Source organism: Tursiops truncatus, chromosome X, assembly GCF_011762595.2.
Source record: "Tursiops truncatus isolate mTurTru1 chromosome X, mTurTru1.mat.Y, whole genome shotgun sequence".
Classification (NCBI taxonomy): domain Eukaryota; kingdom Metazoa; phylum Chordata; class Mammalia; order Artiodactyla; family Delphinidae; genus Tursiops; species Tursiops truncatus.
The window spans coordinates 4,641,296-4,667,451 of NC_047055.1; the positions used below are offsets into that span (position 1 = coordinate 4,641,296).

Consider the following 26,156-nt stretch of genomic DNA (forward strand, 5'->3'; position numbering starts at 1 on the left):
CCAAGTACCTGCCCAACGCGGGAGGTGCGCCCCGAGCAGTGAATCGGCCCGGTGGGCGGGGCAGGCGCTGCGCGGAAGCCTCGGCTCCGCCCCCTGTGGCCCGGATCTCGCGCAGGCGCAGTCGCGCTCGGGCCGGGGCGCCGGCCTCTGCGGCCGGCTGCGGCCGCGTCGGGCAGGGTTCCCGGGTTTACGACGCGCGACAGGCGGCGGGGGTGGCCCTACCCTCCTGCCAAAACCTGTCATCGTCGCCCCGGAGCGGCTGCGGCGGGGCAAAAATGCTGCCGCCAGGCGGGGGCTTGCTCTGGCTTGGCCTGGTCCTGGGCTCCGTCGGATCCGCGGCGCTGGGCAGCTCGGCCACAGGTGCCTCCGGCGCCCTCGCCCACATTGCGGGGCTCCCTCCTTACTTCCCTGCCTACCTCCATCCTTAACTCCCTCGCTCCCTCCCTCCTACCATTCCTTCTTCCATCAATCCTTCCTCCCTTCCCTCCCTTCCTCTTTTTTCTCTCCCTCCCTCATCCAGGCTTGAGGCCATGGCCAAAGCCTAACCCTGCCACCCCGGACTGGGGCTTCTTCTGTGCACCCACTTCCACCCTCCCTGGCGTAGCTGGCTGGGTTGTCAAGGTGCTGGGACCAGCCTTGGACCTCTGGGTACCCTAGCACCTACCCCGGGTGGGGGTTGGGTGTCAGTGCAGGTGATCTCACTGAAGTCCCTCCTTCCTGTGCAGATGCTCTGAATGTCCTTTTAATCATCGTGGATGACCTACGCCCCTCCCTGGGTTGTTACGGGGACAAGCTCATAAGGTCCCCAAACATGGACCAGCTGGCCTCCCGCAGCCTCCTCTTCCAGAATGCCTTTGCCCAGGTATGTCTGGGCACCTCTGGGTGTGGGTGTGTGCCTCGTGCACTGAGGGCTGGGGCATGGTACTCATTGTGCCAGGCATCTCTTTAGTAGAGGGGAGCACAGTTTGGAAAATGGCGGCTGAGCAAACCTGGTTGTCCACTGGCAAGGAAGCTTGTGCCTTTCAGGGGTGCTTCTCCTTGGGTGGAGGGTGTGCCCTGGTATACTGTGTTCAGGCTGGTCCTGCCCACCTTACTTCCCCCAAATGGAGGTTGCCTCGTGCTGAGAAGGAGGGGATGCTGCCACAGCGGCCCTCCTTCCTGTGCCCCTTCATGGGGCCGCTCCCTAGACCTTTGCCTGCTCCGGGCACCCGTGAGACGCCATCATGCAGAACGACACAGTCATCTGCTGGATGGAGGGGCTGGGGCCTTCCTCTCTCGGGGAAGACTTCTTGCTGGCGACTGGGTGAGGCCCAAATCCTGCTGGCTGGCTTTGAGATCTGCATGACTCAGCCGCCAAGCTGTTAGCCGAGGACCTGGGAGGTTGCCTGGTTACCTTTTAGCTCCCAGACTTTGTTTTCCTCTGAGGACGTGTCCCTCTGCTTCTGCTCCCTACCAGCAAGCCGTGTGCGCCCCGAGCCGCGTGTCCTTGCTCACCGGGAGGAGACCAGACACTACCCGCCTGTATGACTTCAACTCCTACTGGAGGGCACACTCTGGAAACTTCTCCACCATCCCCCAGTACTTCAAGGAGAATGGCTACGTGACCATGTCGGTTGGAAAAGTCTTTCATCCTGGTACTGCTTGCCCCTCCGAGTCTGGGCTCTCTCCATTTTCGTGTCTGAGGACGGGGGTCCCCTCCTGGGGCTGGGGCTCGGTGGACACCTGGTTAGTCGCTGCCACCTTCGTGCAGGCTATCACTTCTCAGCTTGGCTTTGTGTTCTCACCAAAAGTGAAAAAGGGTAGCAGGGCTTTTTCTTCCTTTTGGAAACTAGTCACGGTGCTGTTTGGTTCCTTTGGCTGCGTGGGGGGAAGGAAGGGCACTGGCTGTGGGGGAGGGGAGTGTTGGCTGGGCGTCCAGCTCTGCGCCTGACCCCCTGTAACCCGGGGTCCCTGGCAGTGAAGTGAGACCAGGGCAGCTCTGCTGACTTGCCCAGTGAAGAGGCTGTAATCTGGCAGGGGGTGCCTGCCCGCTGTCTGTGAATTAGGTCAGAAAGAGGAGGGTAAGCTGGTACCCAGGGGCTCTAGGGTGCCAGGGGCCACCCAGTCCTGACCTTCAACACTGCCAGCTAAACTGCCAGAATGAGAATGCTGAAGCAGAGAGTTTAAAACTTTTTTGTTTTTAACTTGAAGTAAGGCATTATTATTTGACAGAAAGTTGTGGGAGAAAAAGGGAGGTATAAACTAAAGAACATAAATTGGGAATTCCCTGGCAGTCCAGTGGTTAGGACTCAGCGCTTTCACGGCTGAGGGCCCGGGTTAAATCCCTGGTCGGGAACTAAGACCCCGCAAGCTGCGCAGCGCGGCAGAAAAGAGAGAAAAAAAAAAAGAACATAAATTGCTTGTATTTGCACCACTAAGGAGAGCTGTATTGTGATGACGTCCCCTGGTTCTGGGCGTATTATTTTTCTGATTTGAGATTTTCCTGGATATACAACTTTACATTGTGGAAGGCAGCTGTGCTCGCCACTGTACCAGCAGTGCCGCACAGCTATATTGTGAGTGTTCTAGACATAAACATTTTCCCGCATGGTGACTTCGTGCCGTCACCTTTAATGGCAGCCCAGTGGTCTAACAGAGACATGTACTGTAGTTTAGTCCCACTTGTTTTCAGGTCTCCTCTGTGCCGCATTCCGCCGGGATGAGCACCTCTGGAGGCAGAGTGAACCGCTGATGGGCAGTGGCACCGGGAATGCCGGCCCCTGGGTTCTGGTCCCAGTTCTGCCACTTCTTAGGTGTGCATTGGACCTGGGGCAAATCATTCAACCTCTTTGAGCCTCCGATTCCTCCTGTGGGAAGCTGGAGTGGCAGCTGCCTTGATTCCCTTCCCAGGGGAGGATCCCAGGGCAGCGTGTGTGTGGGGGGGTGCCTTGAGAGCCCGAGCTCTGTCCCAAGAAACGCTTATCACGAGGGGCCGCAAAGTTGGGCCCAGTTTGGAAGGAGATCTGTCAGGCTGTGCGGCCGAAAGGTCGCCAGCAAGTGCAAGTAGAACTTTCTGCAGTTGGTGCTCACACCTTGACACTCTGGCCTGAGCACAGCTTGAGAGAGAGATGAAAGGAGCAAACACAGCAGAGGGGAGATCGTGCCTCAGGAAGGGAGGCCTGACGGGGCCCGAGGGGTGGCGCCTGGCCTCCTTACCCCTGATAATTAGATTGTGGGGTTGTCTTAGCCCGAGAGCAAACACTTGGCCTGCAGCCCTCCTGGAGACACATTTTTCAAGCGGGTCTTTGTTCTCAAGACCCTGTTGTGTCGGGGAGGGGCCTGCTTGAGGCTGACGGCAGCCACCATTGATTGCGTGCCAGGCGCCTGCTGGGTGCTGTGCCAGCTGCCCCCGTAATCCTCTCCCCAGCAGCAGGCAAGGTGGGTTCTTCATCGGCGTCATTTCCCGAGGAGGAAATGGAGGCTCGCAGAGCGTGCCCGAGATTGCACGGGCACGTGGGGCAGCGCGGGGGTTTGGACCAGGTCTGTCAGCCCACTCTGCGCTTCCACTGTGCCTGCGGGGTTGAGAAGCCCTCCGCCCGCTGCCCCTTTGCCTCCAGTCCTGCCTGGCCAGGTGCTCGTCATTGGAGTCCCCGTGTGTCCCCGTGCTGGCGACGCCCTTCTCCCGTGGCGCTGCCCACGCTACCCTCTCAGCTCCTCCCGGCTCATCTGCACAGGCGGTTCCTCCTTCCAGAGCCCTCGCCGCCAGCCCTCCCCGGACCTACGTCCCCTCTGTGCCCGGGGCTCCCTCACTCACACAGCACTTCTCCTCTGCAGACGGCTGGCAGTCCTTCCTCGGTGTCTCACGTTGTTATTTTGTCTTCCCAGGTAGACTGTAAACGGGTGGGTTTCTGCGTCATGAGAGAGCACTGAACCTGGCGTCCTAAGGCAGTGTCGGGGTTCGAACCCCGGCCCCCTTGTCTCGTGTCTGGTTGGCATCCGGCAAAGCACCCCGCTTCGCGGAGCCTCCCCTTGCCCAGCCAGCCATGGCTGTGCCCCTGCCTCTGCCGCCTCCTTTGTCGGGTGGGGCTCAGTACTCAGATAGAAGCCCAGAGGGTCGGCTTTCGTGGGGACTTCTCATCATCTGGCCTAGGCTCCTGATTTTATAGATGAGGAAACTGAGGCCAAAAGAAGGGGATGGCCCTTTCCCAGCTGTGTACAAAGTGTACATTTTGGTGGGGGAGGGCATTGAAGGACTCGCCATGCTTTATTTAATGACTTTCCTCCTTCTTCCCCCTCAAGGAGTGTCTTCCAATCATAGTGACGACTCTCCCTATAGCTGGTCTGTTCCACCTTATCATCCGTCCTCTGAAAAGTACGAAAACACCAAGGTAAGGCCGTGCGAGGGGTGCTGGTCTGAAGAGGGGCCTCTTCTTCCCTGTCTAGCAAATTCAGGTTAACTGTTGTGTGTGCAGCACGTGCGTCCTTTCCAGCTGGTTACGTGCTGGGCTTTGTGGGTTTGGTTTGTGATCATGACCTGGCAGGGATGAGCGCTGGGATCTTGAGCATTAGGTCCAGTGGAGAGGTGGCTGCATTTTCGAAGCCGGCAGGGATGCCTTGCTCTAGAAGCTTATGCTGTAGTGTGCAAGGCTCACTTAATGGCTCCTTCGTGCTCACTCTGGATAAGGCTCTGTGCAGAGGGTTCGTTATAGGAGATGCCGAGACATGGAAGGACGAAGAGAGACCTGTGCTCTAAGCGCCTCAGCCCAGATTGGGAGAAAGGCTTTCCGTCTATCTGTCTGTCTGTCTGTCTTGGGCCTAATGGATATGTTCAGGTGTTGAGACCTTTGATAGGGGCTTTAAAATTTTAAAGCATTACGGAAAAAAGGAATCTATAAGGAAACTTAATCTCGGTTCAGAAGAGCCCCCGATGTATAAATGCAACTAAAACTTACATTTAAGAAGTTCAGGGAAACAGCTGGAGTGTTGAGAAATGACATGTTTCTCAGAGGATTTTAGAGCCATCGTGTGGAGAAGGGTGTGGATTTGGGGAGGTTGGTGGGGTGCAGAAAAGTGTTCTAAATTCATGACAACTTTCATTTCAGAATACAGTGAAAGCCAGCGGGCTCTGGCCCTTGGCTTGTGGCTTGAGTATTAAGAGAATGAGATCGGAAGACCCCATCTCCATGCTTCTGTTCCCTGAAGTCATCTTGCTACTTTTAGTAGTCTCACAAATGCCAGGTCCCTGTGCCCATGTCCCACGTCATTCTCAAGACGGTGGGTCTGACTGCACCAAATCCCTGGCGGTGCTGCAGACCATGTGAACGTGAGCAGGGGGGCAGATGGCGGCTGCCCTGCCCAGGGCGGTGTGGACAGGGCAGAGCTGTGAAAGGTTGCTCCTCGGTGAGATGCCCCTGGGTATTTGTGAGGTAGAAGTCGTGGTCAAAACTGAAACTGGCCTTGTGGCCGACGTGGCCACTTTAAGAAACGAAGCGGTAGGTTCCATCCTGTGCATGGTGGAGTTGAGGATCTGGAAATTCCATGAACTGTCACTTTATCTAGTTAACTGTGACCCTGTCACTTATAAGCTTTAGTCTGTCGTTGAAATTGAAAACAGATTTTTTTTCCTTTCCCTAATGACTAATGATGTGAAGTATCTTTACATGTGCTTATTGGCCATTTGTATATCTTCTTTGGGGAAATATCTATTCAAGTCCTTGGTCTACGTTTTTTTATTGTTGAATTAGAGACAGATTTTTTTTTTGATCGTGAGTTTACTTCGGTTTCCTTTAATTAATTATGACCTAGAGACAGAGAATGAACAACGAGAAGCGAACTAAGTTCTGCTGGATTTCTGGCCTCTGCCTGGAAAAGAAGAAACGCTTCTCTGTTTTACTTCTACTTCTATGTGCCCGTGTAGTCTGGATGACTAATACTTAATGTGCTCGAAATATAAACGTTAAATCCATTGTGGGGAACTTTCATGACTTCTATTTCTTGCACTTAAAAAGCTGACTTTGTATGTTTTGTTTTGGAAGACCTGCAGGGGACCAGACGGAGAACTCCATGCCAACCTGCTGTGCCCTGTGGATGTGGCAGATGTGCCCGAGGGCACCCTGCCTGACAAGCAGAGCACCGAGCAAGCCGTACGGTTGTTGGGAAAGATGAAAACGTCTGGCAGTCCTTTCTTCCTGGCTGTGGGCTATCATAAGCCGCACATCCCCTTCAGATACCCCAAGGTGAAGAGCTGGCTGACGGCTGCTCCAGCACAGCTGTGACAGCTGTGTCACAGTGAAGGTGGCCACGTCCTGCCATCCCTTGTCACCAGGGACGCCTGATGGCACTAGTATACTCAGTGGTATGAAGATGGGTTTCAGAGGTCAAGGCTAAGAAGTAGACTTAGGACACGTAAGAATCTTGTTAGAAACGCTTGGCTTCTACTTCCTCCACTGGAGGGTTTTTCGCTAGAAGTCAGTGAGTAATGTTGGGTTGGCTAGTGAGTCATCACGGAGAAGGGATGCCGAGCTGGCCACCGAAGCCTGCAGTAAGTGGCGGTCCTTGGTACAGAATTCCAGGAGATGTGAAGCCCTCTTCAGTAAGTGCCTTTCCCCCTGAGCCCTGAAACGCGGGGCACCATGTGCCTCGTTGGAGGCTCGAATCCTGCACTTGCGTGTGTATCAGTTAGAGTGTGTAGTCTCTTCTTTTTCAGAATATTTTTCAGTTTTTTCCTATCATGTTTTCCCCGGGCCTGAGCAGCCCACCCTTTTGCCTTTGCAAAGCATGCCCGTCACTTGCGATGGGCGTGGAGACCAGAGACGTGCTCTTTGATGCTGTGAGTGTCGCGCTTTGATTGGCCCAGGGGATCTCACCTTCCTAGCAGGAGCTGTCAGCCCCGCTTGATGGAGTGAGACCAACTTCTGTCTCTCGTGCAGAAGGAGTTAACCTACCAGGCCTGACTGTGATCCGTTGAAAGGCCTGCTCCTGAGGTTGACCCTTGGCCTGGCCTCTGGGAACCTGGATCTCGGGAGTGTTCCCACCATTCCCAGAACTGCCAAGTGGCTCCCTAGGCCTGAGCTGTTCACGGAAACCCCTCCTTTCCTGCTTCGAGTCTGGGATTTTGATGTGTGCAGGCAGAGGGTGCCTGCGTGACCAGCCCCAGTAAAAATCCTGGGTGCTGAGGCTTTCACGAGCCTCTGCTTCCCTGGCAGCAGCGTTGTACACGTGCTGTCACACAGCTTGTTGCTGGTGGAATTGCGCGCATCCTGTGTGATTTCACCGGGGGAAGACTCTGGCAGCCTGTGCCTGGTTTCCCCCAGATACCCCCTGTGACAATCCCTTTTGCTGACTGTGGCTGGTATCCTTTCTCTGCAGTAATTGCAGCCGTGAGTAGGGCTGTGTGCGGACTCCTTTGTGCTCTCCCAGTGAATTTCTGAGCGTGAGACTGGTTTGGGGAACTGGCCACACCTCTGCACACCTTTTCTAGTTGGAGGGGAGGTGGCAACGGGAAGAGGAGGGCATCGGTCTCTATGAGGGAAGAGAGCTGTCGCTGCTCGGTTTGTAGGAAACCAGCCAACTCGTTTCATTACCACTGGCATCTCGTGAGAGTGCCTTTCAAGTGGGGGAGGTACTTGTGTGAACGCGTCACAGGCTTAGAGGAGAGGCAGCGTAAACACCAGTAGGGGCCCAGCCTTGTGCCTTTGCCGGAAGAGTGACGGCCCGGTGGCTTTGTGTGCTTTCCCCCCAAGGAATTTCAGAAGCTGTATCCCTTGGAGAACATCACCCTAGCTCCTGATCCCCAGGTCCCTGCCGGCCTCCCTCCTGTGGCCTACAACCCCTGGATGGATATCAGGCAGCGGGAGGATGTCCAAGCCTTAAACCTCAGCGTGCCCTACGGCCCGATTCCCGCCGACTTTCAGGTATCAAGGACGGATTTGGGGGAAGTATTGGGCACTTATGGCATGATGTCACGAGTGATGGTGCTTTTCTCTGTGGACATGCTCTGTCCCTTGTGTCTTGCTGAGAACTTTCTCTGTGTGCGGCGGCCTGTGGAGCACCGGGGTTGGGGCGAACGTGCTGGGTGGATACAGAGTCTCCCCTTCAGCGTCTCCGCTTCCAAAGAAGGGGGCGTCTGGAGATCTGGGGACTTGCGGGCTGTGGGCCCGGCATGGGGAGAGGCCCTGGGTGACCCTCACTAACTGATAGGAGATGCTGTTGAATCCAGGTGACAGTCTGTCAGGTGTAGGGTGGTTGGCGACTCCGGTGCCACCCAGAACTCAGTTTGCTGGTCCTGGCGGGTCCCCTGTGGGAAAGCCGACACGGGCATCCATTACTCTCAGGAGGTGGCTTGGTGAGCGGGGCCTTGGCACAGAGGGGGCTGGGGCACCAACACGGCCAGCCCTGTCCAGCTGCAGTGTCTGGGGTCCATTTGCTGCGATGTGGGGGTGACTCGTCAACCCCACTCTCCCTGGCACGCAGAGCGCACGCTGAGCAACACTCTTTCTGGAATATTCCACACGCAGCCCTGCCTTTCTGTTAGCACGTGAACGCTCCAGCAGCCCGTCTACAGGGGAAGGAAGAGGGCAGCGTTTTCACAGTGCTTCCTGGGCCGCCTGCGTCAGAACCCCCACGAGGGCTCGTTAGAAGCACGGCATCCTGGTCCCACTCAGAGTCAGGGAGTTGGAGGCTGGGAGTGGGGCCCGAGAACCTGCATTTCCAAAAACACACACCTGGTGATTCTAATGCAGGCAGAAGTTTGAGAACCGCTGCTGTAGGCTACGTGTCGAGACAAAACAAAACCAGACAGACTGCCCAGGTGTCTCTTGCTCTCTGGCCCCTGTGTTCGGCCGGCAAGGGTTTGAGCGAGGAGGGCCGCGCCACCCTGCGTCTCGGGTGGCAGTGGTGAGAGTTTGAGAAGCAGCGGGCCCGTCGGTCTGTTGGGTTCCTACTTGCCCCCGCAGTGGTTCTGAGAGCGGGGTTTGCTGGAGTTGCAGCCCCGAGGCTGCGCCTGGACATCGCGTTAGCGGCAGTCATTCCCGATGACCCTTTACATTTTGGACTGCACACCGGGAAGGGTGCTCAGCGTTTTGTGTGTGCTCTTTGGTCCCCGTGGGACCCTAGCGGGGGGCCTGCTGTCTCTGTTGTCCAGGTAAGGACACTAGAGACTTGCCCAGATCACGCGGTTACTGCGGAGGAGCGCCCCCTGGGAGGTGTGATGCCAGAGCCCCCACGTTTGTTTCGCTGGCTCTGACCAGTCTAGGTTCGAATTCCAGTTACCCCACACCGGCTGCATGGCTGCTGACGAGTCATCCTATCTCCCTGAGCCTCGGTGTCCTTATCTGCAAAGTCGACACAAGATGGGGGAAGGTTTTCCGTGATGACAGCTGCTCTGAAGGTTTTCAGCGGGGACCACAGTGAATGTGGGGGCGGGGTCTAGGGCAGTGTCGGCTGCACGGCGAGGGTGCCTTCCCAATTGTCTCAGCCCCTCCTCTCACCACGCCCGCTGGTGGTGTAGCTGCCCAGTTGGACACACAGATTCACAGTGACCCAGAGGACCTCCCTGGTGTACTCGTGTGCTGATCCCCGCCCCACATTCACCTCGCACTTGGCCCTGCTCATCATCTGCCTGTAGCTCTGGGTCCTGCGCCCCCTTCAGCCGTCAGCCCTCTAACTCAGTGCCGCGTGCGTGAGCCTGGGGCCACGCGGGGATCACTGGTGTGTGGCCCCCTCTCCCCTGTGTCCAGCTCCCCTCTGGGCTTTGCTCCCTCCCTGGATAGCTGAGGCCCCGTGGCCGGTCACTTACTCTTCCCGCCAGCTCCTGAGCACGCGTGTCCCTCTATCCTCGTCCTGACTGCAATACCCTGACCACAGGACAGTCCGGCCACCCTGTCTGCTCTCAAGCCCGCGTCCTGAGGCAGGGACATGCTCGCATGCCCAGTCCTCTGCTCGGCTCCCTCTTGCCCTCTGCAGCTGCTCTGAACCCTCACCACTCCCCTCCAGCCCCTCCCGTCCCTCTGCCCCCACATCCTCCCACCCCCGCCACCCCGCCCTTCTGCCCCATCTCTCAGCAGATGACTGTACTTCCTGTTTCAGAGGCAGAGGCTGGTTACCAGTCTGAGGAAGGGGAAGGCACAGGCTGAACGTGGGTACACATCCTGGCTGTGCCCCTTGCCAGCTGTGTGTCTCTAGGCAAGTTAATCAACCTCTCGGAGCCTCGGAGTCCTCCTGTGTAAGATGGAAGTGGTAATGCTCAGCTTCCGGGGTGGCTCGGAGGATCAGATGGCACCCAGCAGGTACTTGGTAAACGGGAGCTGGAAATAACCTCCCTCATTGTAGCCAGAACTGTGCGTGCCTGTGTGCTGAGCTTGCGGCCTTCTCCCTGGTCTCAGGAGAAGAGCAGCAGGGACTCGGCCCCTCCCTACCCCGTTGCCCCTCCTTGCTGTCTCCTCCCAACTTCCGTGCAACCGTCCATCCCATCTTCAGAAGTACCGCCTCCCTGGGCCCTGCCTGTTTCTTCCCCTTCCTGCCCCTTCGCCCGCCCTCCACGGGAGAATGAGTGCGACGTGCTCTGTTCTGCTGCGTCTGTGGCCTCACTGCCCTTTCATTCTTCGTCCACCTCTGTGCGGCCTCCTGCCTCCGCATCCCACTAAGCGTTCTCTCATCTGGGTCAGCCCTGATCTCACTGGCAATAAAATCCAGCCTCGGGGGTCCTGACCTTCCCTGAATCCCTGCTGCCCTCTCACTGTTGAGAGAGCTACGCCTTCTGGAAATGTCTGCTTCCTGGGCTTCCTCGCCAAGCCTCCTGGGCCCCCTCCACTGCAGGCCCCAGGGCAGGCGCCTCGTTCTGCGTCAGCTGCTTAGGAGGTGCTGCCCTCCGGGCTCAAGCCCAGGGCCGCCCCCCGTGTTGTTTATGCTCTTCGCCCCCACCCTGCCCGCCGGGCCTGCTGTGGATGAGCCCCGGGACAGCCTCTCCAGCCCCACGCTCCTGATTCCAGACGCGTCTGTCTGTCCACTGGTTGGTAGAGGCCCCGTGCGGCTGCACCGCCGTTCCTGCTCTTCCTTTTCTCCTCCTCCTGCGCCCCCGCCCTCTCCGTGCCATTGAATCGTGCTGCCAGCCTAGCGAGAAACCTGGCGTCCCCTTTGGGGTCCTCAGCTCCTTTCCCTCCCCCGCTCCTACCCCATCTCCCTAAATTCCTCTTCGGCACCACTTCGTGGACCACCGCAGTGGTCTGGTCTTGGTTTGTCGCTTCAACGAGCGACCGTGGAGGTTGCCCCGTGCGCGCAGCGCTGATCTGTTGCTGGTTCCCCTCGAGCCCCTGGCGTCTGCTTCGGGCTCTCGGTGGGGGACCCTCATTCGCCTGCAGCCCAGATTATGTCACTTCCTCTCCTCGGGTGACCTCGGTGCCTTTGTTGGCCTCCAACCCGAGACCTCCACTCCGTGGATGGACCCTCTGGGTCCGTATCATCTGGCCATGACCTGCCTTTCCAGTGTCCTGTCCTGCTCCCCGGCGCTCCCATGTGACTCTCCAGCCACACTGGTCAGCTTGCTGGCCCAAAACGTGCCCTGGCCTGCGGTGACTCCACACTGTTCCCCGCTCTGCAGCCCCTGCTTAGGGCATCCGACCCCGCTTGTCTGACTGCCAGCTCCTTTCCTCAAATGCTAACTCCTCTGTGAAGCCTCCCCCGATTTCCCCAGGCCGACTCGAGGGCTCATCCTCCAGGGTCGTCCCTGGGCCCCACCAGTAATGCACCTTTTCTTGTCTCCATTCCTGTCCTCACTGGACGGGTGGCTCAGTGAGGTTGACGACCACATCTGTTGCTTCTCCTGTCTCCAGGGGCCCGCATAGGAAGGAAGGCGTACCCTTGACTAGTACACAGCCATCCTGACAGGTGTCTTTGGTCCCCAGGAGGACTGAAGTTCCCCAAGTTACAGACTGGAGACTTTTATCTACCAGAAGCTAGAAGTAGCCAGGGTTCAGCATAATCCTTCTAGAAGGTTAGATGGATATCCATTGTCTTCACCACCTGGGGAGAGGGGGCGAGTCTCATGACTGTTCTCACCGCGGGTCCGGCTGACAGGACCAGCTGGGACACACGGAAGCTGGGGCTGGTCTGATGGCTCAGCGGTTCCCTCGCTTCTCCCCTGTGGCAGGGGTAGAGGACTCATCTTTTTCTCTAAGATTTGTGGACAAGGCGGCGGAAGAGTCAGCCCAGCAGAGGCTGCGGCTCTTTCACGGAGCCTATCTGCTCCGGAAGCCGCTCTGGGGTGGGGGGTCCGTGGGGGGTGGGCTGCTCTCCCTCCTCCGCCACCGTTGTCCTGCCTGTGGGCAGTTTGTTGGGCCGGAAGCGCACGTGCCAGCCACAGGCTGTGAGGGAAGCGGCTGCCATCCACTGGGTTACGAAGAGCTCAGGGGAGAGGCCCACTCACGGCCGTTGTTAGAGTTGAGTTGCGTCCCTCAGGAAGATCCGTGGAGGTCCTGAGCCCCAGGGCCTCAGAATGTGGCCTTGTTTGGAAACAGGGTCATTGCAGGTATGACTGGTCAGGATGAGGTCATGCTGCCCTGGGCTGGCCCCTGACCCAGTATGGCTGGGGTCCTTGTGAGAAGCGCCAAGGATTGTGGCCACCGCCAGAAGCTAGAACGTTCCTCCCCTGGAGCCTTCAGAGAGGCTCTGCCGACACCTTGAGTTCAGACTGCTGGCTTCCAGAACTGGGAGGCGATCTGTTTCTGTTGTTTGAAGCCGCCAAGTCTGTCATACTTTGTTAGAGCGGCCCAGGAAATGAATACAGCTATATGGTACCTTTGGTGTGACCCTCAGCAGACTTTGGAAGGCTGAGGGGTCAGTTTCTGTGTACATGGGTGTCTCCTGGGACCCACAAGAGTATGTGAAGGAGACAGAAAGGAATAGTAAGTGGTACATCCACGTGCTGTGATCTGTGCCCTAAAGTGAAAAATGATTTGCTTAGCAAAGAATCCTCCTTGTGGACATGCGGGTTTTGCTGTAGCTGTATGGGGTGGGGGGGGGTGAGATGGCAGGGAATGGAGTGTTCCGTTTTGGCTAAGAAGGTCATCAAGGGCACCCGAGGGCTGGGGCCCGGGAGGGGTGCTCAGGCGAGCACTGTGGCTGGGTATGCCGTGCACTTTAACTTGCAGTCACTCTCACTATTCTTCTTCTTTAAATTGCAGCGGAAAATCCGCCAGAGCTACTTTGCCTGTGTTTCGTATTTGGATACGCAGGTTGGCCACCTTTTGAGTGCCCTGGACGATCTTCAGCTGGCGAGCAGCACGATCGTGGCGCTCACCTCGGATCACGGTAAGCCTTTTGAAATGCCCAGGTGAGTCGCTCAAAGCATTGGACCTTTTCTGTGGAAACTTTCCTAGGCTACCTGAAATAGGTGTGTATTCTCTTTTGTGAACCAGCAGTGCCCTGAGTCTGGAGTCTTGGGTGCCCTTATGGCCACCTTGTTAGTCCTGGGACTTCTCTCCACGGAGGCGGGCCCTCTTTTGGGTCAAAGAAGCATCTTGGGGGCTTGGGTGGTGGAGCTGGGTGGGTGGGGGGACCTTGTAGTAACTGTTGTTTCTTGGTGAGCTCAGCAGGAGCCGTCCATTTGTGTGGGGAGCCCCTTTGACCCATTTCTAACCTAGAGGGTTGGAGGAGTTTTAGTTTCTCTTACGAAGATCCAGAACAATCCTGGCAGAGCCCAACAAGGCCCTCAGACCCGACTTACCCCTTCCACCCCAGCCCCGCTGTCCGCTCTGCCAGGAGCCTGGGGTTCACAACTCTGTGTCTCTTCTAAGGCAGTTTCTCACTTTTTCCAAAAGTGGAAACATCTTAAAAAAATTCTTTTTAATTTTGGCCAGGGTGTGTTTGAGGCCAGTGAGCCCCGGTTATCCTCCCTCACCCCCAAATTGTTTTGAAGCCAGTCTCAGGTGGTTTAGTTTTCTGAACAGTATTTCTAATAAATTTAGCTCTTTTTTTTTTTTTGCGGTACGTGGGCCTCTCACTGTCGTGGCCTCTCCCGTTGCGGAGCACAGGCTCCGGACGCGCAGGCTCAGAGGCCATGGCTCACGGGCCCAGCCGCTCCGCGGCATGTGGGATCCTCCCGGACCGGGGCACGAACCCGCGTACCCCGCATCGGCAGGCGGACTCCCAACCACTGCGCCACCAGGGAAGCCCAAATTTGGCTCTTTTGAAGTTTAACCACACTGCCGTCATCCTACCTAGAAACAGGAAAACAGTTCTCTAATATCGTCAAATGTGAAGTGGGACAGTGTTAGATCATAGCATGTGCTCACTGTAGCGAGAAAGAAGTATGCAGAGCACATCATGTAGGGCCAGAGCACCCTGCCCTTCATCCCACCTGCCCAGAGCTAACTGGTGCTGACGGATCGGGGGTCCGTCCACCTGCCTTCAGTCGTGCATATACATGGGGCTGTATGTCATGAGTGTGTATGTGCGTAACGTATCGTCGTGGGATGTGGCAGGATTGATTGTGCTTGTGTCCTGTTTCGTTGCCTGGCTTGTTTCTTCCACTTAATGTCATAGACAGTTCTCCGTGTCATTTCTCACAGGCCTACCTCGCACCTTGTAAAGACCCGTATTGTGAAGTGTGGAGGTGTAATTTTTCACCGTTTGCCTAATGATCTGCCATCCCCTTCCGGGCCGTCTTCTCAGCACCCAGTTTTCTCCCCCGGTGCTTCCACAGTCCACTGCACCCCCGTGAAGGCAGGGTCACTCGAAGCTCGCTTTGGTTCGGAGGCAGCTGTAGCTGATTACAAATGGCCCTTCTCAAAAGGCCCTCCTGGGACTGCCTACATCCGAACCACAGAAGCCTTCTTGAACCCATGCACAGCAGCTTTTTGTAGTTTGGGTTACTTTTTAATACGAACTACTCAACATACAGTCTCTTTTATATTTTTCATATCATGAAGTGATTGGAAAGTTCCATCTCGGGGTATTCAAACTATCTTTTGCTTTAAGTGAGGGTTGGGGGTGGTTTTTAATCAAGGTTAAGGGTCTGGAATCAGAAGTTATGTTTTCTTGGTCTGTGGTATGTCTTAAAAATTGAAAAAGATACTATTTTTAGGGCTTCCCTGGTGGTGCAGTGGTTGAGAGTCCGCCTGCCAATGCAGGGGACACGGGTTCGTGCCCCGGTCCGGGAAGATCCCACATGCCGCGGAGCTGCTGGGCCCGTGAGCCATGGCCACTGAGCCTGCGCGTCCGGAGCCTGTGCTCCACAACGGGAGAGGCCACAACAGTGAGAGGCCCACGTACCGCAAAAAAAAAAAAAAAAAAAAAAAGATACTATTTTTAGAAGTTGAGCGATTGTGCCACAGTCTCACAGCGCCCGTTTCGGTGGTACACGCCCTCTAGGCGATCAGGTTTTGCTTCCTCTGGCTTTAACAACAGGGAATGAAATGGCGTCTAACTGAAATGAGCAAGCCACGAGGTGATTATTCTTTTTCTGTCATTCTGTGTGCTTTTTATGAACCAGGGTGGGCTCTAGGCGAACACGGAGAATGGGCCAAATACAGCAATTTTGACGTCACTACTCGCGTGCCCCTGCTATTCTATGTTCCGGGAAGGACGGCTCCACTTCCGGCGGCAGGCGACAGGCTTTTCCCATACCTCGACCCTTTTGATTCCATCTCAGAATCAGTGGAGCCAGGTATGAAAATTCAGGAGTAATGCTGCTTGACTTGGCCTTCCTGTGTGCGGAAGGGGAGTGGCAGGCCCAGAGCTAACGAGTATGGCCCCTGTCCACAGGGGCTTGGAGAGGGGGAGGGACAGAGGAGCAGCTGGCACCCCCAGGATGGGGAGGGCTGTCGTAGAGGTGACGGCAGTGTGCTCTGAGCTCAGAGGAGGGGGTAGCAGACTCCACTGGGGCAGGGGCTGCCTGCTTACCGGTGAGCAGAACTCCGTCACCTGCTCACTTCTGGCCGGGCCTCAGCTTGGCAGCATCTCCATCTGCTGAAGCACCGGCTCTGTCAAATCAGTGCTTCTGCTTTTGCCGTCCCCAGGAGTGAAGGGCAAGTTTACTTTGACCTCCCTGTCCCAGTCCTCCCAAGCTGGTCCTCTCCAGGTAGCGTCAGGCCCCTGGCTATCCTGGTCTTTGTCTTCCAAAAAGCTCCAGTTTGAGAAAGCACTTCTGGAAACATCACTTGGACAAGATGGCCGTCCCTGCCATGGGGGTCGACCTGTGTGGGTTCTCTGTGAGTTGCCTCCTGACTCGATCTGCTCAGCGCAGAGATGAGTCGTGTACTTCAGGTGGCATTTGCCCTTCTTGGAGCGCTTTTGCTGTGAACTCTACTAAACCAGGTTGCCCCCTTTCGGGACTTCTGCATTTAATCCATCGTGTTAACGTCTAAATCCTGTACTTTCTATTGATTCTTGTTTAAATTTTTCCTGGTTCTGGCCCATCATTCTGGCCTTTCTGGATCTTCCTGAGTTTGTTTTCTACGGCCCAATTTTATTTTCCACACATTTAATTTCTATGTGTTGCATGCACTGTCTTCTTTCATGTCATTGATAAAAATGTTAAACGGTTTCAGGGCATGATTATAGCCCTTTATTTGCTGGGAGAAATCTTCTGACAGGTTGAGAATCCTTTCTGAAACTTCAGTTGGGAGGTGCTCAGGTTGTAAATTGATGTAACTGCACTGTCACCCTGCTTATTTCCAAATTTTACCTCTAGCCTGTATGTCTTCCCTGATCTTTGGACTTGGATTTCCAACAGCCTGTCCCAGTTGGCCAGTCTAACGTGCCCAAAGCTGACCATTTGACCTTTGACCTTAAGCCTTTCTTTTGACGCTCTTCCCCATCTCAGGAAGTGGCAGTGGTTGCCCAGGCCACAAAACCATGGGGCCATCGGCCCCCGTCTTTCTGTCATGGTCTGTATGCGGTTCGTGGTGTGTCAGCAATTGCGCCTGTCGCTCTCCATTCAGAATATGTCCACACCACTCCCCCCACTGGCCGTCACCACCGTGGACCACACTGCCACCGTCTCTTGCTAAGCTCTCCTTGCGTGTGCCCTTGATCCCTGGAGTTTTTCCTCAGTGATCCTGACTTTAACAGCCACAGCGAGCCTGATAAAACCCAAGCCAGGTGGTGTCACAGCCCTGCTCTGGGGCCTCCTACACTCCTGTGTCAAGTCTGAGTAAAAAGTCCTTACAGTGGCCGACAAGACCTGTCGTCCTCTGGGACCCCGCATCTCCCTGACCTCGTGTCTTTCAAGCGTCCGGGGCGGCCGTCTTGTACACTTCATGGCAGCCTGTGCCATTATTAGTGATGCCAAGCTTGACGGCCTGGTTAAGGCGGTTGTGTCAGCCAGGTCTTGCCCTTGTAAAGGTATCTTTTAAAAAAGCTTTCTTCACCTTTTTTCTTTTTATTTTACTTACAAACCAAATGCGTCAGAAATAAAATTGAGCCGTATAGAGCAAGCGCTTAATGATCCAGAAAGGCTAGAATGATGGTCCAGGGTCACAATAAATTTTAACAGGAGTCAATGTAAAGACTTGAAAGATAAGTCACCCATAATGAGGTACCATTTCACACCCATTAGAACGGCTGCTATCAAAACAAACAGCAAACAACAGTACTGGCAAGGGTGTGGAGAAACTGGAGCCCTCGCACGTTGCCGGTGGGAATGTAAAATGGCACAGTCGCTGTGGAAAAGAGTCTGGTGGTTCCTCAAAAGGTTAAACATAGAATGGTCGTGTGGCTCGGCGGTTCCACTCCTAGGTATATAGCTCACAGAATTGAAAACAGGCATTCAAAGAAAAACGTGCAGAAGAATGTTCATAGCGTTAATTAATAGCCAAAAGGTGGGAGCAACCTGAGTGTCTATTGACAGATGAATGAATAAGCAAAACGTGGCGTGTCCATACAATGGGATATCATTCAGCCTTAAAGGGAAGGAAACTCTGACATGGGTGGACTCTCTGAAGACATGCTGCTAAGTGAAAGAAGCCAGGCACAAAAGGACACATACTCTAGATGTGTCCACATACACATGCCTAGAGTAGCCAACACATAGAGACAGAAAGTAGCAGGTGGGCGCCAGGAGCTGGGGGTCACATAGAGACAGAAAGTAGCAGGTGGGCGCCAGGAGCTGGGGGTGGCGACGGGGAGTTGTGCAAGGTGAAGCGAGTTCTGTGATGGATGGTGGGGCTGTACTTAATGCCACCGACCCAGACACTACGAAATGGTTAAGGTGGTCAACTTTATGTCGTGTGTATTTTACAATAATAAAAGGGCGATGGATCAAGTGCAGACTTCCAGAAAGGAGTGATCCGCGGGGTGATGCTACTGTGAGGCTCGGAATAGCCTGTCCTCAACAGACTTCTCCCCAACAGTCTGGGCCTCCACCGATGACCCTTGCCTGAATCACTTAAACACTGGTGGGTCCTAAATTCAAATCGTGTTTAAAAGCGCCAGCAGGCTGAGGGCATCTTCATTCTGCCCTGCTATCGGGTGAGGTGCCGAGTCGGCTTTGTTCCTAAAACTCTCGGGCTAAGAACAAATGCTGTAAGAGAACAGAAGTCGGCGTGTAGGGCCTGGGCGCGCGCTCTGCTCGTGCTGCCTGGCTGCAGCAGGCTTCTGCGCTGTAACCCCCTCCGCCGGGCTGCTTCCTCTTTCAGGCCGGCAAGCCGGGGACCTCGTGGAACTGCTCTCTCTCTTCCCCACGCTCGCGGGACTTGCAGGGCTGCCCGTCCCTCCTCGCTGCCCCATCCCCTCGTTTCACGTGGAGCTGTGCCGAGAAGGCCGGAACCTTTTGAAGCATTTTCAGGTCCGTGACTCGGAAGAAGATCTGTACATCCGTGGTAATCCCCGTGAGTTGGTGGCCTATAGCCAGTACCCCCGGCCTGCGGACTCTCCTCAGTGGAATTCTGACAAGCCGAGTTTGAAAGATATAAAGGTCATGGGCTATTCCATACGCACAGTAGACTATAGGTATACTGTGTGGGTTGGCTTCAATCCCCGGGAATTTCTGGCTAACTTTTCAGACGTCCATGCAGGGGAACTGTATTTTGTAGCTTCTGACCCTTGGCAGGATCACAATATGTATAATGACTCCCAAGGTGGAGCCCTTCCCCGATCGTTGACGCCTTGAGTTTTGCCAACCGCAGAGGGCATATATAACGCTCTCCTGTCCAGCTGGTGAGAGAAGGAATTACACTGGTTATTTCGTGATTACCTGTAATATTGGAAGCAACCCCAGGGGTAGGCAGTCAAAACAGGCGTCAACAATTTGGCCTCAGAATACGTAACAGCCGAAACTTTTGATTTGTCTTTATAGTTGGTAATTGGACTGGGCTGAACCTCTTCTTTCCTTTTTTTTGGAACACTCATAGCTTATTTGTTGAATGAATAAGTACAGAGTGAGCAAACTAAAATTGTCGTAAGTTTAGCTATCAAGACCATAATAACTGAACATAACACTGTGCTCAAGAAATACTTTAAGTATTTGTGAAATTTAGTGCATTTCAAAAAGTAACCACATGTCAAATTAGGTGTGACACAAAGTTCCTAGTTCTTTTGTTTATAATTTAATAATATATCTTATTTAGCCCAATATATTCAAAATATTATATCAACATGTAATCTAGGTTTCTTTTTAAAATGTAAAATAATAATGCTAGATGCCAGTGCCTTAAAGTCTAGCTTCAGTTTTTCTAAGATCAAAAATTTTCAAATCTCAAAATAAAATATGCATGAAGTGATTAATATGGAATTTCTACATCAAATAATAAATAATGCTCACTAAACTAGAGGCATGAGATGTATGAGAAATTCAGTTAAAATTTTTCAGAGACTTTCTGGCCCAAATAATAATTTGTTAGCAAGTAATATGACCTTTGAACCCAAAGGCATCTATTTAAAAGGTATCTTTATTCACAGTGGAAAATAGTTACAGGCATAACTGTATCCATGAATTGAGTCATTCAAAACCATTAATGTTCTCCTTCTCTAGAGATGGTTGGTTGCAAACATCCATTTATCCAGGAGACAGGAAATAGTCTACTTTTTAAGTGCTGATTAAAGACAACATTAATTTTGTTAAATTCTAAATTATTTTGAGAACTGTGAAAACTTTTCATTAATATAATATTAGGTGATTTCTAATCCCCCAGAATGTGGTTCTATATTCCCTAAATATGAAAGTAACCAGAAAGGCAGGTGGTAGTAATAAGCTTAGCCTACGTCATCTTAAAAATGATGGAGTATTCACAGGTCATATTCACAACACGTTGAAGTTGATTAATTATCAGTAGTCACCAGAAGAGTCAAGCACTCTCTTAATAAACATCTAATGTAGTCCTGTATCAAAGTAACCTTTAGTAATTCTTTGTTTACAAGTGCTGCTTTGGTATTTAAATATTTGTGAAACAAAGTACGGCAAATTAAGTTACTGCACTGTGTTAAATTGTAAACAAAAAGGCAAGATATTATAAGATTACCTCAAATCAGTAAAATTTCAAATACAGATTTTTTTTTACTAATTAGCCTACAGTGGAGGCATATATGGTAACACAACAATCTTCTAAGCGATTAAGTGACAGTGTTCTGGCAACAGTTTCTGCTTGAGGAGTGGAGGGCCCTATTCCTCTCTCCTGATCCCGAAGCTCGAGTCTCTCCTGGGAAGCCTCAGCTTTGTAGATGGTTTCCTTCAGCCTTTTCTTTCTCCTTCTTCATCCTGTCTTCTTTGTCACTCACATCACTTCCACTAAGAATCTTACAATCCGGTCAAATTCCTCATGATGTATTTTCAGCGTACGTAGCTTCATCTCCTGCACGGTTACAACGAGAAGTTTTCACCCAGGCTTTTATTTTGCATTCATGGTTGACTATTATATGTACACTTCATCATTTTTTTCCTCTTTATTTTCTTGAAGCACAGTTTTAGTATCAAAAATCTCCAAATTCGGGCTTCCCTGGTGGCGCAGTGCTTGAGAGTCCACCTGCCGATGCAGGGGACACGGGTTCGTGCCCCGGTCCGGGAAGATCCCACATGCCGCGGAGCGGCTGGGCCCGTGAGCCATGGCCGCTGAGCCTGCGCGTCCGGAGCCTGTGCTCTGCAACGGGAGAGGCCACAGCAGTGAGAGGCCCGCGTACCACAAAAAAAAAAAAAAAAAAAAAATCTCCAAATTCTACTCTTGCTGAAGGCGTAATTTGAACCATGCCAAAGAGAGCAAAGTGACATGCATTCTGGCCATCACTCACCCACGTGACCAAAGCCACAGCTGGGGCTGGGTCTGCTTTGGGGTGTTTCGCGTGTAGATCTGGCTCTGCTGGAAGTGCTTCTGTGTCCTCTTTTCTCCGCGAGGGCGTAGCCTCAGAATGCTCCTTAGGTTTTCGCTTTTCTTGGCCTCCCTTTATGAATCTCTCCTTTTAGAAGCGCGGCTGCATTTCACATTCAGGGGCGTGCTCTTCTAAATCATCTCACGGGCGACGGTCGCTTTTTGTGTTTTTGACACTGAACCCAATTTAGAGCCGCTTGTGCACGTCTGCAGCGTTCATTGGGATGAGCGGCTGCTCTCTGGTTTTCACACTTCAAAGCCAACCACATTCCTTATCTTGAATCGGCTTTGAGAAACCATGTCTTCGTTGCATCACGTAACTTTTCTCTGATCCTGCTGAGCTGGACACGTTTTATTAATGGTTCTCAAGTCACTCTTTGTAGACTTGAGCCAGGGGTTCTTTTATGCAGTTTAGTTGAAACCCGGACAGGTAATCTCAGAAATTTTGAGTGGCCCTAAACCAGTGGCTCAGAAACACGAGGGTCCTGCCTGCAGAGCTTCCGCTTCAGGGTGTCTGGGCTGAGGCCTGAGAGTCTGCACTTGGACACATGACACTGCTCCTCCAGAGAGTGCCCTTGAGAACCACTGCCCTAGGTATGTGCTGGCCACTAGCCACTAGGCACATGTGACTATTTAAATTTCAATTAATTCAAATGAAATAAACATTTCAAAAGCACAATCTCTGTCACACTTGCGATATTTCATGTGCTCAAGAGCCAGTGTGCGTCGTCGCTACCGTATCGGACAGCACCGATCTACAGCCTTTCCGTTGTGCCAGAAAGTGGACGAACGGAGCTGCCCTAGATTAACTCTGGGCCGATCCACCCGGCTGTTGGCGGGTTCCTCCTATGGGCTGATTCTCTACTCTGTTTGCCCACAGAGACTTGTCCGGTAGTGAACCACATACGTCTGGTTTAAGCTTAGCGCAGGGAGTTCCCTCTGGCAATCGGTCTCTTCCCCTCCACTCCCACCACCATCATCCTAGCCCTTTGCACCTCCTTCCCACGTAGTTTACCTCCCCCTCCTCTTTCCTCCCCTGCTCCCAAAGAATCCATGTGTCTTCCTGAAATCCTTCTTTGGTCCTGCCCTTTAAGAACACCGTTAGTGCCTACTACTGGGTCTACACAGACCTCCGCTGAGCAGTCAGAGTCTTCCCTGACTCCACAAAGCCCCTTTCCTCGGCTGACCAGTTTGCACACTGGTCCCTGACTGTCCCTTGCCGATCCCTGCCTCCCTGCCCACCCTTAGGTTGTCCCGTCCTCCCTTCACCACCCACCCATCCATCCATCCATCCATCCATCCATCCATCCATCCATCCATGATCACTCTCCACCGCCCGCTCCCATGCCCCCACTTCCAAGAGGCTGAGGGGTTTGAACTCTCTAGATTGCATCATGGGATGAAATAAACATCGCTGAGGAATCTTGTGGGCACCTTACTTTAAAAGTATTTTTTTCTGATTGTAAAATTAACATGTTAATTTTAGAAAAATTGGAAAATACGAATGTAGTAAAAGGTAAGAAGATGCATCAGTATTTTACACCAAGAGAGTCACTTAATATCTTGTCTTTTTTGGGATGTAAATTTTTTACACTGTTACGGTCATACCGTGTGCTGTATCGTGCAATTTTATATTCCTATTCTTTCACTGTTACATGTGGTTATTACAGGTTTTTGCAAAGATACTTTATACTGGTGGTAGTATATTTTATTGTGTAATTTCATCATTATTTACTTAACCTTTCAGTTATTGGGAATTTAGTCAATTTCCAAATTTGCAGTATTGTAAACAATGTTGTGATGAGCAACTTTGTGAATAAAATGATTTTGTGTACTCCACATTACTCCCGTAGGACGGGCTCTCGGTGCCAAATTGCCAAAAGCATCTCGACTTCAGTCCTTGCCCCACTCTCCTGCTCCCTTAAGGTAGTAAAACTGAAAATAAAGCGAACAAGCATACAGAGTATACAAACCTTGAAAACAAACAAAACCCCTAACCCTCACGGTAACAGGTGAAAGTGGCATCCTGTATGAGCTTTGGATTCTTTGCTTATTAATGACCTCGATCCCCGTTCTCTCTGTACGATTGTTGGGCATTTGTATTTCTAGTTGTGTGAATTTGCCTTTAAATTTTAGGTTTCACTTTTATAAGTAATCAAACAAATTGCTCTTTTCCTACGTGATTTTTCCCGTCTTTTCCTGTTCAACATGGAGAGCCTTGCCGATCTAGAGATTTAATAAATATTCATATTCCTTAGCTTTTCTTGTGGTTGGTTTTTATACTTAATTTACCCTGTCTCTCCACCCCATTATCAGAATAGTATATGCTCATCTTGTAAAATTTGGAAGACGCAGGAAGCGGTGAGGATGAACAGAAGCGCGCATCCAGAGCGTGGCCGCTGCTGCCGTGGGGACATGGCTTTCTGCTCTTTCTCCTGCCCACGTCCACGTGCACAGATACGAACACGTTCACCTTGACATAGCTCACATCTACCACGTAGAATCCCTTGTCCAGCTGTTTTGGTCTAAAGTAACGTTAGCCTGCTTTTTCATGCTGTTGACAGTTCTTGGTTTGCAGTTGTCATGACTGCACCACCATTCCTACATTAATCTTTTTTTTTGACTGAAATTCTCAAATTTTTGTATGCATTTTTAAAAAACGGTGGTAAGATACACATAACATCAAATTTACCATCTCACACGTTATTAAGTGTACAGTTCTGTGGCGTTAAGCACAGTCACATCACAGTGTTATGCCGCTGTTGCCAGCATCCATCCTCAGAACTCTTCCTCTTGCAAAACCAAAACTCTGTCCCCGTCCAACAGTCACTCCCCATTCTTCCTCTCTCCCAGCCCCTGGTAGCTACCATTCTACTTTCTGTCTCTCTGAATTTGACTACAAACCTCATATAAGTGAAATCACACACTTATTTGCATTTTGTGTCTGGCTTCTTTCACTTAGAATATCCACTACGTTCACCCATGTCGTAGCAGGTGTCTGAATGTCCTTCCTTTCAAGGCTGAATAATGTTCCATGGTGTGGATGGACTGCATTGTTTATTCATTCATCCCCGATGGGCACTTGGGGAGTTTCTGCCCTTAGGCTATCGCGAATAATGCTGCTCTGAACATGGGTGTACAAATACCTGTTCGAGTGTCTGCTTTTAATTCTTCTGGGCAGATACCCAGCCCATGCTCATCTCTAATCACTTAAAAATGGTGGGGAGGGGACTTCCCTGGTAGTGCAATGGTTAAGAATCCGCCTGCCAGTGCAGGGGACACGGGTTCGAACCCTGGTCTGGGAAGATCCCACATGCCACGGAGCAACAAAGCCCGTGTGCCACAACTACCGAGCCTGCGCTCTAGAGCCCGTGAGCCACACCTACTGAAGCCCGTGTGCCACAACTACTGAAGTCCGCATGCCTAGAGCCCGTGCTCCGCAACAAGAGAAGCCACCGCAATGAGAAGCCCACACACTGCAACGAAGAGCAGCCCCCGCTCGCCGCAACTAGAGAAAGCCCGTGCACAGCAACAAAGACCCAGTGTGACCAAAAATAAATAATAAATAATTTTTTAAAAAAATGGTGGGGAGTGTGCTGAGAGATGAGCAAGGTGACTCACCCCGGCTACAGAGGGCAGGATTTCTCTGAACTCTAGCAAGGGCTGGCCCTTCCCCCTCAGGCCAACCTCAGTGATGCCGGCCAGGCGCCCCAGCTGTCATACCTCACTGTGTGAGAATTTGGGGGCACACTTTCCTAAATGAGGCTCAGCCCCTTCTTGCCGAAGTCCAACCTGCAGCTTATAGCTCCTCTGAGGAGTCTCAAGGTCTGGCCTGGGCTCGGGTGTTGGGCTAGAACCCAGCTGCTCCTTTCAGCCTCCACCCAGGGTCTCTTTGGGCCTTAGGTACAGCCCGTTGTGGTTGAACCTGCTCTCAGCCTAGCCCCTTCCCGCCCCGACGCACTCGGTGTCCCCTTGGCTCTTCTGTGAACGAGACCTTGAAGCTGAGAGGGCTGTCACTACTTGGGGCCCTCGGGTCACCCACACTGTTGCTGTGATGCTCAGAGCCCTCACTGCTGTCGGGACTTGCCCTCCACGTGCTAAGGAAGCTCCTGCTGGGGCAGGGGCTGCCTTCCTGTCGAGTGTCTGATGTGGTAGGGAGCCCACCTTCAAGGGCTTTTCTTTGGGACAGAGTTTCCTGCCCAAGATCCCTGGCAGCCAATGGCACCAGTCACCGGAGGATGTCCTTGTTTAGCGCTGGATTCCGGACGATGGTTTTAGGCCTCTGATGGGGAAGAGTCCAGGCTGGAGGAAACAAACGTAGCTTGGGTTGGCTCTGACTGAGGTGTCTGGGAGACCACCTGCGGGTGCCCGCACAGGATCACGGGCAGGGGAGCAGAGACCCCCTGCCGGGGGGAACAAAGCCACGAGGTCTAGTGCACTTGGCACTTGCTAGGAAGCAAGAGTTAGGATGCGGACAAAGGGAGGGGCAAAGGCCAAGGGTTAATAACCGCTTCTGCTTTTTCCTGCCTGTGACAGTCAGGCACTGTGATTTCTGCCGGTAAGATGGTTTGCAGCAGGACCGAGGCTGACATATACAAAACCCTTGTCCTAATTTATCGTCGTTTCGAGTGTGTTTTGGAAAGAACCTTTTGCAGGTGATTTGTATTCAAAACGCATTATTTACTTAACAGGTTTTATCAATTAATCTCTTCCACACTATTGAAAAGGTGGCCTTGTAGGTGTGTTAAGTGCAGCATGAGGTATTGTATGAATAAATCATATACATTTGCCATTATCAGTGTGTGAAATTCTTGCTGCTACTTCGGAACTGCTCGCTGCTGCCTTAAAATATCAATAAATGGAGGCTTTTAGCAGACCTTAGTG

The 26,156-nt window shown here is 52.7% G+C and overlaps 1 protein-coding gene across 2 annotated transcripts; it reads left to right on the forward strand.

The window, feature by feature from the left end:
• The first annotated feature begins 126 nt into the window (after positions 1-126).
• On the forward strand, positions 127-23,529 carry IDS (iduronate 2-sulfatase). 2 transcript variants are annotated; one of them, XM_033849826.2, is made up of 9 exons: positions 127-360; positions 726-862; positions 1,457-1,634; positions 4,279-4,367; positions 6,015-6,215; positions 7,722-7,892; positions 13,158-13,284; positions 15,467-15,640; positions 18,612-23,529. In XM_033849826.2, the coding sequence occupies exons 1-9, from the start codon at positions 276-278 to the stop codon at positions 19,082-19,084; spliced, it is 1,635 nt and encodes a 544-aa protein (XP_033705717.1). In that variant the 5' UTR covers positions 127-275; the 3' UTR covers positions 19,085-23,529. The 2 variants fall into 2 exon arrangements, with proteins under 2 accessions (XP_033705717.1, XP_033705724.1); XM_033849833.2 differs by lacking the exon at positions 15,467-15,640.
• Positions 23,530-26,156: the final 2,627 nt, after the last annotated feature.